At 36.0% G+C, this 13661-nt stretch overlaps 2 protein-coding genes across 2 annotated transcripts in view; both read left to right on the top strand.

Annotated features, from left to right (window-relative positions):
* The window catches only part of STAMBP (STAM binding protein), a 762428-nt gene that overhangs the window by 574896 nt on the left and 173871 nt on the right, over positions 1 to 13661 (top strand). The window lies entirely within an intron of this gene.
* The window catches only part of ALMS1 (ALMS1 centrosome and basal body associated protein), a gene marked incomplete at its 5' end in the record, with an annotated part of 140444 nt that overhangs the window by 95254 nt on the left and 31529 nt on the right, over positions 1 to 13661 (top strand). Inside the window, 2 exon segments of the mRNA XM_080686207.1 lie at positions 81 to 251; positions 7864 to 9002. Of these exon segments, the coding sequence (XP_080542333.1) occupies positions 81 to 251; positions 7864 to 9002 (1310 nt within the window).

Here is a 13661-nt window from a genome sequence, read left to right as displayed (position 1 = left end):
TAATAAATGCTAGAAAGGTATTTTAAAATATTTTTTTGTCAACTTCCTGACTGGATAGGGTGTTAATTACCCTCTCTTAGATTCCAGTGATGCTGTTGCTGCAGAGCTCGCAGCTCAACTACAAGACACAAAGATTGAAAGCCTACCAGACACTAAAGCCATTAAGGGGAAAGAGGCGATCCCTAATAAGAGGACATTTCCTAAGGAAGCCTGGTCAGAAGATAAGGAATCCTTGCAGATAGATATTGAAGGTAATGGGATTGGGATGTATGTGTGTGGGGAGAGGGAGATGCTATGTCTATTTCCTTTCATCTTGATGAGAATATAGCCTCATGATTTAAACATCCATTTTTTCTTTCCTTTTTTCTTTTTTTTCTTTTTTAAATTACTTCAGTGCTACTTTGTCTCTGTGGATAGATAGATAGATAGATAGATAGATAGATAGATAGATAGATAGATAGATTTGTAAAATAACTGTTACTTTTGGGAAAAGATATTGGCAAGATTATACATAAATACCTAAGGTTGATAGTATTAACCTGTGAAGTATCATGTGTTAGTACTGACACAGGGAAAAACCTAAAGGTATTCCAGAAGATTGTAACAAAGACACAAAAACCTCACTACATACTTTTAAAAAATTATAATAAAGAACCAAAAATTACAATAAAGACTCATGGCCCCCTTTTGAGTCTAACAAAAGAAAGGCATAGAGGACACAGCCATTACTACCTGGCTGTCAAACTTTACCTCTTAGAGGAAGATAGAACAGTACCCAGATAAGGAAAGGAGTCAATGAGCTATAATCTATCCATATTACATTTCAAAAATAGTACAGGTGTAGCTGCTCACATCACAAATGTATAAAATAAATGATTTTCACAAGGGTGCCAAGACTACATAGTGGGGAAGAAACATTCTCTTCAGCAAATGGTGTTGGAAAACTGATATCCATATGCAAAAGAACGAAGTTGGATACTTATCTTTTACCACATATAAAAACTAATTCAAAATGAATCAAAGATCTAAACATCAAAGCTAATGTTACAAAACTGTTAGCAGAAAGCATAGGGGAAAAACTCCATGGCCTTGATATGGCAGTGATTTCTTGGATATGACCCCAAAAGCATAGGCAACAAAAGCAAAAAAATATACACACAAGAAGAAAAGTAACTGCACTAGATGATAAAGACTGAAGTGGACCTCTTTCTTAATGTCCAGTGTCCTTTGTCTTAAAATTTGGTGCAATGTGTAAAAAAAAGGCAAAAAATAAATTATACTTACACCAAATTAAAAACTGCATCAAAGGACACAATCAATAGAGTAAAAAGGCAGCTTATGAAATGGGAGGAATTATTTGTAAATCATGATAAGTGCTTAATATCAAGATTATATGTGGAACTTCTATAATTCAACAACAGAGAAAACCAGTTTTTAAAAGGGCGCAAAAGATTTAAATAGTTCTCCCAAGAAGACATATGAATGACTAATAAATACATGAAGAGATGCTTAATATCACTAATCAGAGAAATACCAATTAAAATCACAATGAGATACCACTTCACACCCATTAGGGTGGCAACTATCAGAACAGAAAATAACAATTATAGGCAAGCATGCAGAGAGATAGGAACTATTGTGCACTGTTGGTGGAATATAGAAGGGTGCAGCCATTGTGGAAAATAGTATGTGAGGTTCCTCAAAAAATTAAAAATAGAATTGGCATATAATCCAGCAATCCCACTTCTGGATATATATCTAAAAAAAAAAAAATCAAAGCAGATCTTACAGATATCTGCACACCTATGTTCAGCTCAGCATTATCCACATTAAACAAGATATGAAAATAATCCAAATGTCCATCAACAGGTGAATAGATAAAGAAAGTGCTAACATGGTGCAATATATAGATCTTGTTATGTTGAACACGTACCTGAAACCTATTCATGTTGACCAATGCCAGCCCAATAAATTTAATAATAAAAAAATCTCTTGAGGTTTTCTTTAAAAAAGAAAGTGTGCTAAAAACATAGTTAAATTTTATACAGCCTTAAAAAGGAAGGAAATCCTGTCATAAGCTACAGCATAGATGAACCTCAGTGACATTGTGCTAAGTGAAATAAGACAGTCACAAAAGGAAAGAAAATAAGCCCATGCTATATAGCTGAAAATAAAATAACTCAGAAGGGTTGAAAAATAAAAGGAAAAGTAGAGACATGAAAAATATGGAGACATATTAATATAGGTGAGATTAAATTCAACAGAAGTGTTAACAGGAATTAAGGAGTGATGTTTTTATACTGATTTGCAATCCACAATGAGGTCATAACATAAATCTTTAAACAGGAAATAGCATAAAATATATAAAACAAAACTGGGAGCATCGTCAGTAAGGAAGTTTATGTTGCCTTATAAAAAAAAATGAAGTTTTAGAATTATATGAAAATAACACTTATGGCCCTAGCTGGTTTGGCTCAGTGGCTAGAGCGTCGGCCTGGGGACTGAAGGGTCCCAGGTTCGATTCCAGTCAAGGGCACATGCCCGGGTTGTGGGCTTGATTCCCAGTAGGGGGCATGCAGGAAGCAGCCAATCAATGATTCTCTCTCATCATTGATGTTTCTATCTCTCTCCCTTCCTCTCTGAAATCAATAAAAATATATTTTTTTAAAAAAAGAAAATAACTCTTATGATATATTGTTAGGTAAAAGATGCTAGGGAGAAAATGCAAAACCGTTCACAATTTGTCCTAACCCCTGGAGGACCTTCAAGAAGAAATGGACAAGACAGAATAGTAGGAAGGAGTTTGAACATACATACTTATACTAGATTGTTGAAATGAAATTATTTTTATTTTATTTATTTTTTTTAAATATGTTTTTATTGATTTCAGAGAGGAAGGGAGAGGAAGAGAGAGAGAGAAACATCAATGATGAGAGAGAATTATTAAATCAGCTACTTCCTGCATGCCTCCCACTGGGGATCAAGCCCACAACCCAGGCATGTGCCCCAACCGGGAATCAAACCTGAACTCTTGGTTCAGAGATTGACCCTCAATCACTGAGCCATGCTGGCCGGGCTGAAATTTTTAAAAAGCAAAGTTAAAAAAATCATCTGGGAATAATGCAAATAATGAGGTTGATTTAATAGATATATGTAAATGTTTGTACACTTAAAGATACAGTGTCCTTTAAAGAGTAAAGATTTTTAACTTTGATGAAGCCTAATTTACTTTTTCTTTTGTTGCTTGTGCTCTTGGTGTTTTATCTACCAGTCCTTTTCCAAATTCAAGGTAATAAAGATTTACTTCTATGTTTTTTCCTAATATTTTCTAGTTTTAGCTTTACATTTACCTCTTTGATCTATTTTTGTTAATTTTTTGTATATATGGTGTGAGGTAAAGGTACAACTTCATTATTTTCCATGTGGATATCCAGTTGTCCCAGTTGTTAAAAAGGACTGTTTCTTTCTCATTGAATGGGCTTGGCACCCTTATTGAAAATCAGTTGACCATAGATGTATGGGTTTATTTATGGACTCTCAATTCTATTCTGTTGCTCTACATGTCTATCCTTGCTGACTGTTGCTTTGTAGTAGTAAGTTTTGACATTGAAAGTGTGAATCCTTCAACTTTGTATTTTTATGGTGCTATTCTGGATCTCTTACACTTGCACATGAATTTTGGAATCAGCTTGGCAATTACTACAAAGAAACCAGCTAGGTTCTGATAGGGATTGTGTTGAATCTATGATCAGTGTGGGGATATTGCCTTCTTAATATTATCTTCCAGTCCATGAACATGGGATGTTTTCCATTCATTTAGATCTTCTTTAATTTCTTTTCACAGTGTTTTGTAGCTTTCAGAGTAGAAGTTTTACACTTCTTTTATATCTATTCCTAAATATTTTATTTTTTATGTTATTGTGAATTAAATGGTGTTTTTTATTTTGTATTTAGTTTAACTGCAGTGTATGATAATGCAGTTGATTTTTAAAATATTTTTATCCTGCAATCATGCTTAACTCATTTATTAGTTCTAATAGATTTTTAATGTAGAATTTTCTAGATACAAGATCTTGATATCTGTGAATATAGTTTTACTTCTTTCTTTGTAATCTACATGCCTTCCCCCCTGCCTGCCTAATTGATATGGCTAACACCTCAAGTACAATGTTAAATAGAAGTGGCAAAAGCAGACATCTTTATATATTCCTGTCTAGGAGGCAGACATTCTGTCTTTCATAAGTGAGTATGATTTTAGCTGTGTGTTTTTCATGGGAGCCCTTTATCAGATTGAGGAAGTTACCTCTATTCCTAGTTTGTTGAGTGTTCTTATCAAGGAAGGGGTTAGATTTTGTCAAATGCTTTTTCTATGTCTCAGATTATCAAATGAGGGGGGGGGGTTATCTTTAATTTGTTGTTGTTGTTTTTAATACATTTTATTGATTTTTTTACAGAGAGGAAGGGAGAGGGATAGAGAGTGAGAAACATCGATGAGAGAGAAAGATTGATGAGCTGCCAAGGTAACATGCCCTTGACCGGAATCGAACCTGTGACCCTTGAGTGTGCAGGCTGATGCTCTATCCACTGAGCCAAACCGGTTAGGGCTTTTATCTTTAATTTGAATGTTTTGGGGTGACTTTGATTAATAAAATTATATAGGTTTCAGAAGTACAATTCTATAATACATCATGTGTATATCGTATTGTGTTAAGCCAAACTTGCATTCATGGGGTAAATCCCACTTGGTCATGCTGTATAATTCTTTTTATATGTTGCTGGATTTCATTTGCTAATATTTTGATGAGGATTTTTGTGTTTATATTTGTAAGAGCTGTTGACTTGTAGTTTTCTGGTGATGTCTTTGTTGGGTTTTATTATCAGGGTAGCACTTGCCTCATAAAATGAATTTGAAAAATCAATATTCTTTACATGTTTAATAAAATTCAGGGGTGAAACCATCTGCGCCTGGACTTTTCTTTGTAGGTAATTTTTTTTTATTACTAATTCAAATTCTTCACTTGCTTTAGGTCTTTTCAGATTGTGTCTACTTCTTGAATCAGTTTCAGTAGTTTGTGGCTTTCTAGGAATGGGATGTGTTCATTATATCTAAATTATCTAATTTAGTGCATAGTATTCCTTTATAATCCTTTTTATTTCAGTAAATAAATAGGTTAATTTATTGGTAATAATGGTCCTTCTTTCATTTTGGATACAAGTCTTCTCATTTTTTTCTTGGTCAGTCTAACTAAAAGTTCGTTGATTTTTTTTTTAAATCTTTTCAGAGAACCAGCCTTTGTTTTCTATTATTTTTCTCTTTTTAAAATTCTCTAGTTCATGAATTTCCACCTTAATTTTTATGATTGCCTTTCTTCTGTTTGCTTCAGTTTTAGTTTAATCTTTTCCCAGTGTCTTAAGATAAAGTTTAGGCTTCTTTACTTGATCTTTCTTCTTTCTTGACACAGGCATGTTCAACTATAAATTTCCCTTTTAGGTTTAGGTGCATCTCATGAGTTTATTGCCATTTATTACAAAGTATTTTCTGGTTTCTCTTTTGATTTCTTCTTTAACTCAGGTTATTTAGGAATGTTTTATTTAATTTCCACATATTTGAGTTTTCCAAATTTTATTCTGCTATGGATTTCTAATTGCATTCTGTTGTGGTGGGGAGCATATTTTGTTATTATTTCTATCCTTTTAAGTTTATTCTCTTGCCTGATTGCTCTGAATAGGACTTCCAGAATTGTGTTGAATAAGAGTGGGGCATCCTTTTCTTGTTCCTGATTTCAGAGGAAAGCTTTCCGTTTTTCACCATTGAGTATGATATTGGCTGAGGGTTTGTAATATATGGTATTTATTATGTTAAGGTAATTTTCCTTCTGTACTCATTTTATTGAGGGTTTGATCATAAATGGATATTGTGTCTTATCAAATACCCTGACCGGGAATGGAACCGTAACTTCCTAGTTCATAGGTCGACATTCAACCACCAAGCCATACTGGCTGGGTTATTATTTTTTTTTAAGTTGTTACATTTTTTTTTTATTGTGGTGAAATATACATAACAAAATTTACGGGTTTAACCATTATGTAGTGTACAGTTCAGTGACATTAAGTACACTCGCATAGTTGTACAACCATCACCTCCATCCGTCTCCAGAATTACTTCATCTTCTCAAACTGAAATTCTATCCCCATCAGACACTAACTTCCCCTACCCTCTTCCTCCTGGCCCCTAGCATCCCCATTCTAGTCTCTGTTCCAGTGAACTTGCCTCTTCTATCTGCTTCATATAAGTGGAATCATACAATGTTATCCTTTTGTGTCTGGCTTATTTCTTTCAGCACAATGTCTTCAAGGTCCATCTACATTGAGCATGTGTTGTCAGGATTTCCTTTTTTTTAATATATATATATATATATATGTGTGTGTGTGTGTGTGTGTGTGTGTGTGTGTGTGTGTGTGTGTATTTTATTTATAGTATTACAGATATCTCCCATTTTCCCCTCCTACCCGGCTATTTTTTAAAAATTAATTTTAGAGAGAGGAAAGGGGAGAGAGAGAGAAACATTGATTTGTTGTCTCACTTATTTTTTTGTTGTTCTTTTAAAATTTTTTTTCATTGACTTCAGAGAGGAAGGGAGAGAGAGAAAGAGATAGAAACATCATTGATGAGAGAGAATCATTGATCGGCTGCCTCCTGCAGGCCCCACACTGGGGATCAAGCCCGCAACCCGGGCATGTGCCCTTGACCAGAATCGAACCTGGGACCCTTCCATTCGCAGGCTGACACTGTCCACTGAACCAAACCAGCTAGGGCTGTTGTCTCACTTATTTATGCACTCATTGGTTGATTCTTATATGTGCCCTGAATAGGGATCAAACCCACAACCTTGGTATATTGGGATGATGCTCTAACCAACTTAGCTACCTAGCCAGGGCAGATTGTCTTTTTATACTTTAGACATAAAAGCAGATTTCATGTGTCTTACTGTGTTCTGGGGAAATTGCCTTGGGAATTATGAGCATTTAATAAAAACCTTAGTTGTCAGTAATCTATGGTGTAGGTGGAAAGGATCCTGTGGTTACAAGTGTTACTTTGTTGCATGCATGTATATTTCTTTGTTTCTACCTATAACTTGGAACACCAAAAATATATATTGATCCTATATTACTATTTACATTTGGGGGTTATGATTGTTAGATATTATTACATCTAAAAATGCCCGTTTTGACATAGAATGACTGTCAAAAAGTGAATTTGGAGGATGGTAAATTTTGTATTAGGTGTATTTTACCACAGTAAACAAAATTGGAGGGAAAAATGTGAAGATGCTCACAGAAGGAAATTTTAAGAGGGTCTAGAACATGTAAAGAGTTTTTCTTTTTTATCCCACGCATTTAATTTCTGATAATGAAAATGAATTCTCAGGTTTCTTAGCTGAAAGAGGGGCTAGTAAGGCATATCTCTCAGTTTTATCAGCATGATTGAATAAAAAGGGAAAAAATATAGAGAGAGCACTGATCCTAATACCCCACACAGAGCAAGCAGTTAGTACAAAACAGCTGCTGTTATAGTCCCGAGGACTAAAGCTTCTTTCTCAAGGTCACCCAGCCAGTTTGTGACAGATTCCTACCCAGAATCCAGGTCTTCTGACCCTGCGTCTCTTAAATGTTTTCCATGCTAATCTAGCCACTAGGCACAAGGCATAAATCCTTTGTTCAGGCAGTAAATTTTCTGAAACTTTATATAAACTGTTCTTTTCTTTTTCTTCTGTTTCTAAAGAATTAAGTGTGAATACTATTTCTAAAGGCAATGACAATATTTTGAAAGTCCTTCAAAATCTTTTTTTTTCTCCTTTTCAGAGTCTAGTTCGGAATTTGAAAATACTACCCATTCTGTGTTCAGGTCAGCCAAGTTTTACTTTCATCATCCAGTGCACCTACCAAGTGATCGAGATTTTTGCCATGAATCCTTAGGGAGAAGTGTTTTCATGGGGCATTCTTGGAAAGATTTCTTCCAGCATCATCCAGACAAACACCGTATTTGTCTTCCTCCCTCTTATCAAAATGAGGAAAAGACAGAATGTACTAGAATAGAGAGCCTCCGTATCAATGTAAACTTGGGAAACAAAGAAATGATACATCCTACTAAAAGTCAGGCTGGAGATTATACAAAATGTGACAAACAGATTAACGATCAAAAAAAGGATCATAAGGTCACCCCAGAGCCCACGACTCAGCACATTACAAGTTTGAATGAACTCTGGAACAAGTATCAGGAGCGACAGAAGCAACAGAAATCTCTCGAGTGCAGGGGTGGAAAAGAACTATCCTTGGTGGAGCGACTTGATCGTTTGGCTAAACTTCTTCAGAATCCTATCACACATTCTCTTTGGCCCTCAGAAAGTACACAGGATGATAGCAGAGGGCAGCGAGATACTAAGGAATGGAATGGTAGACAGCAGCAGAGAAACAAGCTTCAGAAAAAGAAGCGGTATAAAAGTTTGGAGAAATGCCATAAAAACATAGGAGATCTTAAAAAAAGCAAGGTGCTTTCTACTCATCAAGCTGGAAGGCCCAATCAGATTAAAATTGAACAGGTTAAATTTGATAAATATATTCTGAGAAAACAGCCAAATTTTTGTTATATAAACAATACTTCTTCAGATTCTAGACCCTCAGAGGAGAGTGAGCTGCTCACAGATACTGCCACCAACATCCTTTCCACCACAACTTCTCCTGTGGAATCAGATATATTGACCCAAACAGATAAAGAAGTGACTTTGCATGAAAGGAGCAGCTCTCTTTCCACCATTGACACTGCCCGATTAATCCAGGCTTTTGGCCATGAAAGAGTTTGTTTGTCACCCAGGAGAGTTAAATTATACAGCAGCATCACTGACCATCAGAGGAGATACATTGAGAAGCGGAGCAAGAATAAGAAGAAAGCATTGAGTTATCCCCAAATGACTTCTGAACACACCAGAAGGAAACACATCCAGGTACATGGCTACAAATTGCATCTGGCAATGTGACTGCCTTTTTCATGGACTTTTTAGTTAAGCTTTGCACACAGGTGGAAAAAAGCCATTTGCCCTTTCCTCACTATAATATTGCTTACCAACTGGAAAAGAGTGAGAAAGTGTAGTACAGTGCTATTGTGAGTTGTCATTCTTTTCATCAACACTCATTTACAAATTATCCTTTGGATGAAGGGCTTTGCTGCTAACTGCTTCAGAATCTACAAAGTATATCCCTGGCACCGGTGAGCTTTTAGTTTAGAATGACCTCCATTCTGAACAATATTGCTTGGGTTTTTTTACTTTGTTTTTTTGTTGATTTATTTCTCCCTGTCTTTCAAGACATTTTGAGTTGCTTTTAAACACACATACACACACACACACACACACACACACACACACACACTCACTCTATACTATGATTTTTAAAAAGGAAATAAAGAATGCGAATGAAAGAAAATTATGGAAGCCAGAGAGGGATGAGCTACAACATAACTTCTATAAATAAATGAAAATTTGTGAGTTACGGGAAGACAAGTTGATGCTAGAGAGAGATAAAATGTACCTTGTAGATATGGTTGTGAGTCACAAATTTTGCTTTGTTTTCTACCAGTTACTATTGCTAGAATTTTGTGATCAATCACAAGTCTATAATATAAAAACAAACTGAGTTTTCAAAAGCACTACATGTTTCTGGTACTAAAAACCTAAAAGAAATGTACTCATCTGTCCTCATAAAGAAGGAACCACAGTGTAATAGAGTACTCAGCAGCATCCTTACAGTAGGTTCAGTAATAATGCCTATAAGGCTAATATGACCTTACTGTAGTGTTCAGCAAAGACATCCCACAAAGGGTCAACACATACTTTAACGCAAGAATAAAATTTAGTGTGCCCAGAGAAGTGCTTTATAAAGAGTGATGCTTGCGAAATGGTTCTTTGTAGTATGGAAAGAAAAAGATTCGATTTATTTTTTCTCAAACTTTTAAAATTTACATTTTATATATGTTTATATTATACTAGAGGCCCAGTGCATGAATTCGTGCACAGATGGGGTCCCTCGGCCTGCTGGCAATCAGGGCCAATCAGGGCTGGCCAGCTGGTGGGGAGGGACCGGGGGAAGTTGGACACTGACGATCAGGGAGCAGTTCCTGCGTTGAGTGTCTGCCCCCTGGTGGTCATTTGGTCACTTAGGCCAGTGGTCGGCAAACTGCGGCTCACGAGCCACATGCAGCTCTTTGGCCTCTTGAGTGTGGCTCTTCCACAAAATACCATGGCCTGGGCGAGTCTATTTTGAAGAAGTGGCGTTAGAAGAAGTTTAAGTTTAAAAATTTGGCTCTCAAAAGAAATTTCAATCGTTGTACTGTTGGTATTTGGCTCTGCTGACTAATGAGTTTGCCAACCACTGACTTAGGCTTTGATATACATAGATGAGTACAGTAATAACATAATTTATAAATACAGGGTGAGGCAAAATAGGTTTACAGTTGTGAGTAGGTGAAAGTTTACTCCTGTATTATTATTTTCTAATTGCATTTTCTGTATAAACAACTGTAAATTTAATTTTGCCCCACACTGTAAATATCTACTTTGGTAATTTATGCTCAAAAATATTGCCTGGCCAGTTAGTTGAGTGTCATCCCATACACCAAAAAGGTTGCGGGTTCAATTCCCCATCGGCATATACCTAGGTTGCCAATTAGTTCCCCAGTTAGGGCACATAAGGGAGGCAACCTATTGATGTTCCTCTCGTACATCAATGTGTCTCTCACTCGAATTGCTTCAGAATCTGCAAAGTATATCCCTGGCTCCGGGGAGCTTTTAGTTTAGAATGACCTCCATTCTCACCAATATTGCCTGGGTTTGTTTTTGTTTTGTTTTTTGTTTTTTTATTCATTTCTCCCTGTCTTTCAAGACATTTTGAGTTGCTTTTAAACACACACAAAATAAAAAATAAGATTTTCATAAAGGAAATATAGAGTGAAAGAAAATTATGGAAGGCAGAGAGAGGTGAGCTACAACATGACTTTTAAAAATAAATGAAGAAATGTGAGTGATGGGAAGACAAATTAATGCTCTCTCTCTCAAATCAGTTTTTAAAAATACCCTTGGGTAAAGATTAAGATACATGTATATTTTTTTTCCTGTAGGACTGCATAATTAATTTAGAGATTGCTAGTCTAGACAAAAGAAGGCACGAGACGTCCAGACAGTTTACCATAAATATTATAATTGAGGTTTGGTAGGTATTAAATGATAGTGATTACATATAGAAATAGTACAATATGAATTTTTTTAAGTAAAAAAGAATTGGAAATGGCACAGATTAAGGCTTTTTGTTCCATGGAAGAGATGAGGGAAAAGGATCTAAGGAGGGATTTTTGTGTGTGGTAAAATACATATACATAACAAAGTTTATCATTTTGCCCTAGCCGGTTTGGCTCAGTGGATAGAGCACTGGCCTGCGGAATAAAGAGTTCCGGGTTTGATTCTGGTCAAGGGCACATGCCCGATTTCGGGCTCGATCCCCAGTAGGGGGCGCGCAGGAGGCAGTTGATCAGTGATTCTCTCTCATCATTAATGTTTCTATCTCTCTTCCTCTCCCTTCCTCTCTGAAATCAATAAAAATATATTTTAAAAAATAAAGTTTATCATTTTAATGATTTTAAATTGCACAGTTTAGTGGCATTGAGTACATTCACAATGTGATTTTTTTGTTTTATATTTTTATATACATATACATATTTTAGAGAGGAAGAGAGAGATAGAAACATCAATGATGAGAGAAAATCATTGATTGGCTGCCTCCTGCACGCCTCTACTAGGGATGAAGCCCGCAATCTGGCATGTACCCTGACCAGGAATCAAAGCATGAACTCCTGCTTTATAGGTCAACGGCCAACCACTGAGCCATGTTGGCTAGGCTACAACAGTTTACAGTTTGATGAATAGCCCAGTATCCCTATCTTTTGTTGCTTGTGCTATTGGTTTCATATCTAAGAAACCATTGCTAAGTCCAAAGTCATAAAGATTTGTCCTTTTATTTTAATTTTTTTTAAATACATTTTTTTGCTTTTTTACAGAGAGGAAGGGAGAGGGATAGAGAGTTAGAAACATCGATGAGAGAGAAACATTGATCAGCTGCCTCCTGCACACCCCCTACTGGGGATGTGCCCGCAACCAAGGTACATGCCCTTGACCGGAATCGAACCTGGGACCTTTTCAGTCCGCAAGCCGACGCTCTGTCCACTGAGCCAAACCGGTTAGGGCCCTTTTATTTTAAATTTTTTATACTTTTAGCTCTTTCATTTGCATCTTTGATATATATTGAGTTAATTTTTGTATATAATATGAGGTAAGGGTCAAAACTTCATTGTTTTCCACATTGATATTCAATTGTCTTAGCACCAGTTATTGAAAAAACTATTCTTTCTCCCTTGAGTATCAAAACTCAATTGACCATATAATTGAGGGTTATTTCTAGGCTTTCAGTTTTATTCTTTTTATCTGTATTTCTATTTGTATGCCATTACTGCACTATTTTGATTACTGTAGCTTTGTGGAAAGAACTGAGAAGGTGACTCCTCCAACTTTGTTCTTTTCCAACACTGTTTTGGCTATTTAAATCCCTTGTATCTCCATGTGAATATTAAGATCAGCTTTTCAATTTTTGCTGAAAAGGTCATTAGGATTTTTATATTGTATTAAATCTGTGTTGGCTTTGGGATTTATTGCCATCTTAACAATATTAAGTCTACCAGTCCGTGAGCACAGGAAGTAATTTTTGTATACAGTGTTAAGGCTTTAAGCTTTATTTTTTTTGCACATGCATATTTCGTTGTCCCAGCACTATTTGTTGAAAAAAGACAGTCTTGCCAAAACCGGTTTGGCTCAGTGGATAGAGAGTCAGCCTGCGACTGAAAGGTCCCAGGTTCGATTCCGGTCAAGGGCATGTAACTTGGTTGCGGGCACATCCCCAGTAGGAGGTGCGCAGGAGGCAGCTGATCGATGTTTCTCTCTCATCGATGTTTCTGACTATCTATCACTCTTCCTTCCTCTCTGTAAAAAATCAATAAAATATATTTTAAAAAAGAGAAAAAGAAAAAAGACAGTCTTTTCCCTGTTGAATGGTCTTGGCACCCTTGTCAAAAATCATTTGACCATATATGTAAGGGTTTATTTCTGGGCTCTCTATTCTATTCCATTGGTCTATGTGTCTGTCTACAGTATGCCAGTACACACTGTTTGGGTTTGCTCTATCTTTTGAAATAAATTTTGATATCAGGGAGTATAAGACCTCCAACCTTATTCTTTTTCAAGACTGTTTTGGCTATTTGAGGCCCTTTGGTATGCCATATGATTTTTATTATTTTTTCTTTTTGATGTGATTTTAAGTGTAATGGTTTTCTTCATTTTTGCATTGTTCATTGTTAGTGTATAGATACTCAGCTGATTTTTGCATGTTGGTCTTGTATCACGCAACCTGACTGTTTATTAATTCTAACAGTTTTCTTGCAGGTTTTTGTTGTTGTTGTTATTGTTAATCCTCACCCAAGGATATTTTTTCCATTGATTTTTAGAGAGAGTGGAAGGGAGGGGGAGAAACAAAGAGAAACATCAATGTGAGAGAGACACATTGTC

The sequence above is a fragment of the Plecotus auritus genome (genome assembly GCF_963455305.1).
Source record: "Plecotus auritus genome assembly, chromosome: 8".
In the NCBI taxonomy this organism is placed as follows: Eukaryota; Metazoa; Chordata; class Mammalia; order Chiroptera; family Vespertilionidae; genus Plecotus; species Plecotus auritus.
The sequence above is the reverse complement of the archived record's forward strand: the minus strand, read 5'-3'. Positions and strand labels throughout refer to the sequence as shown.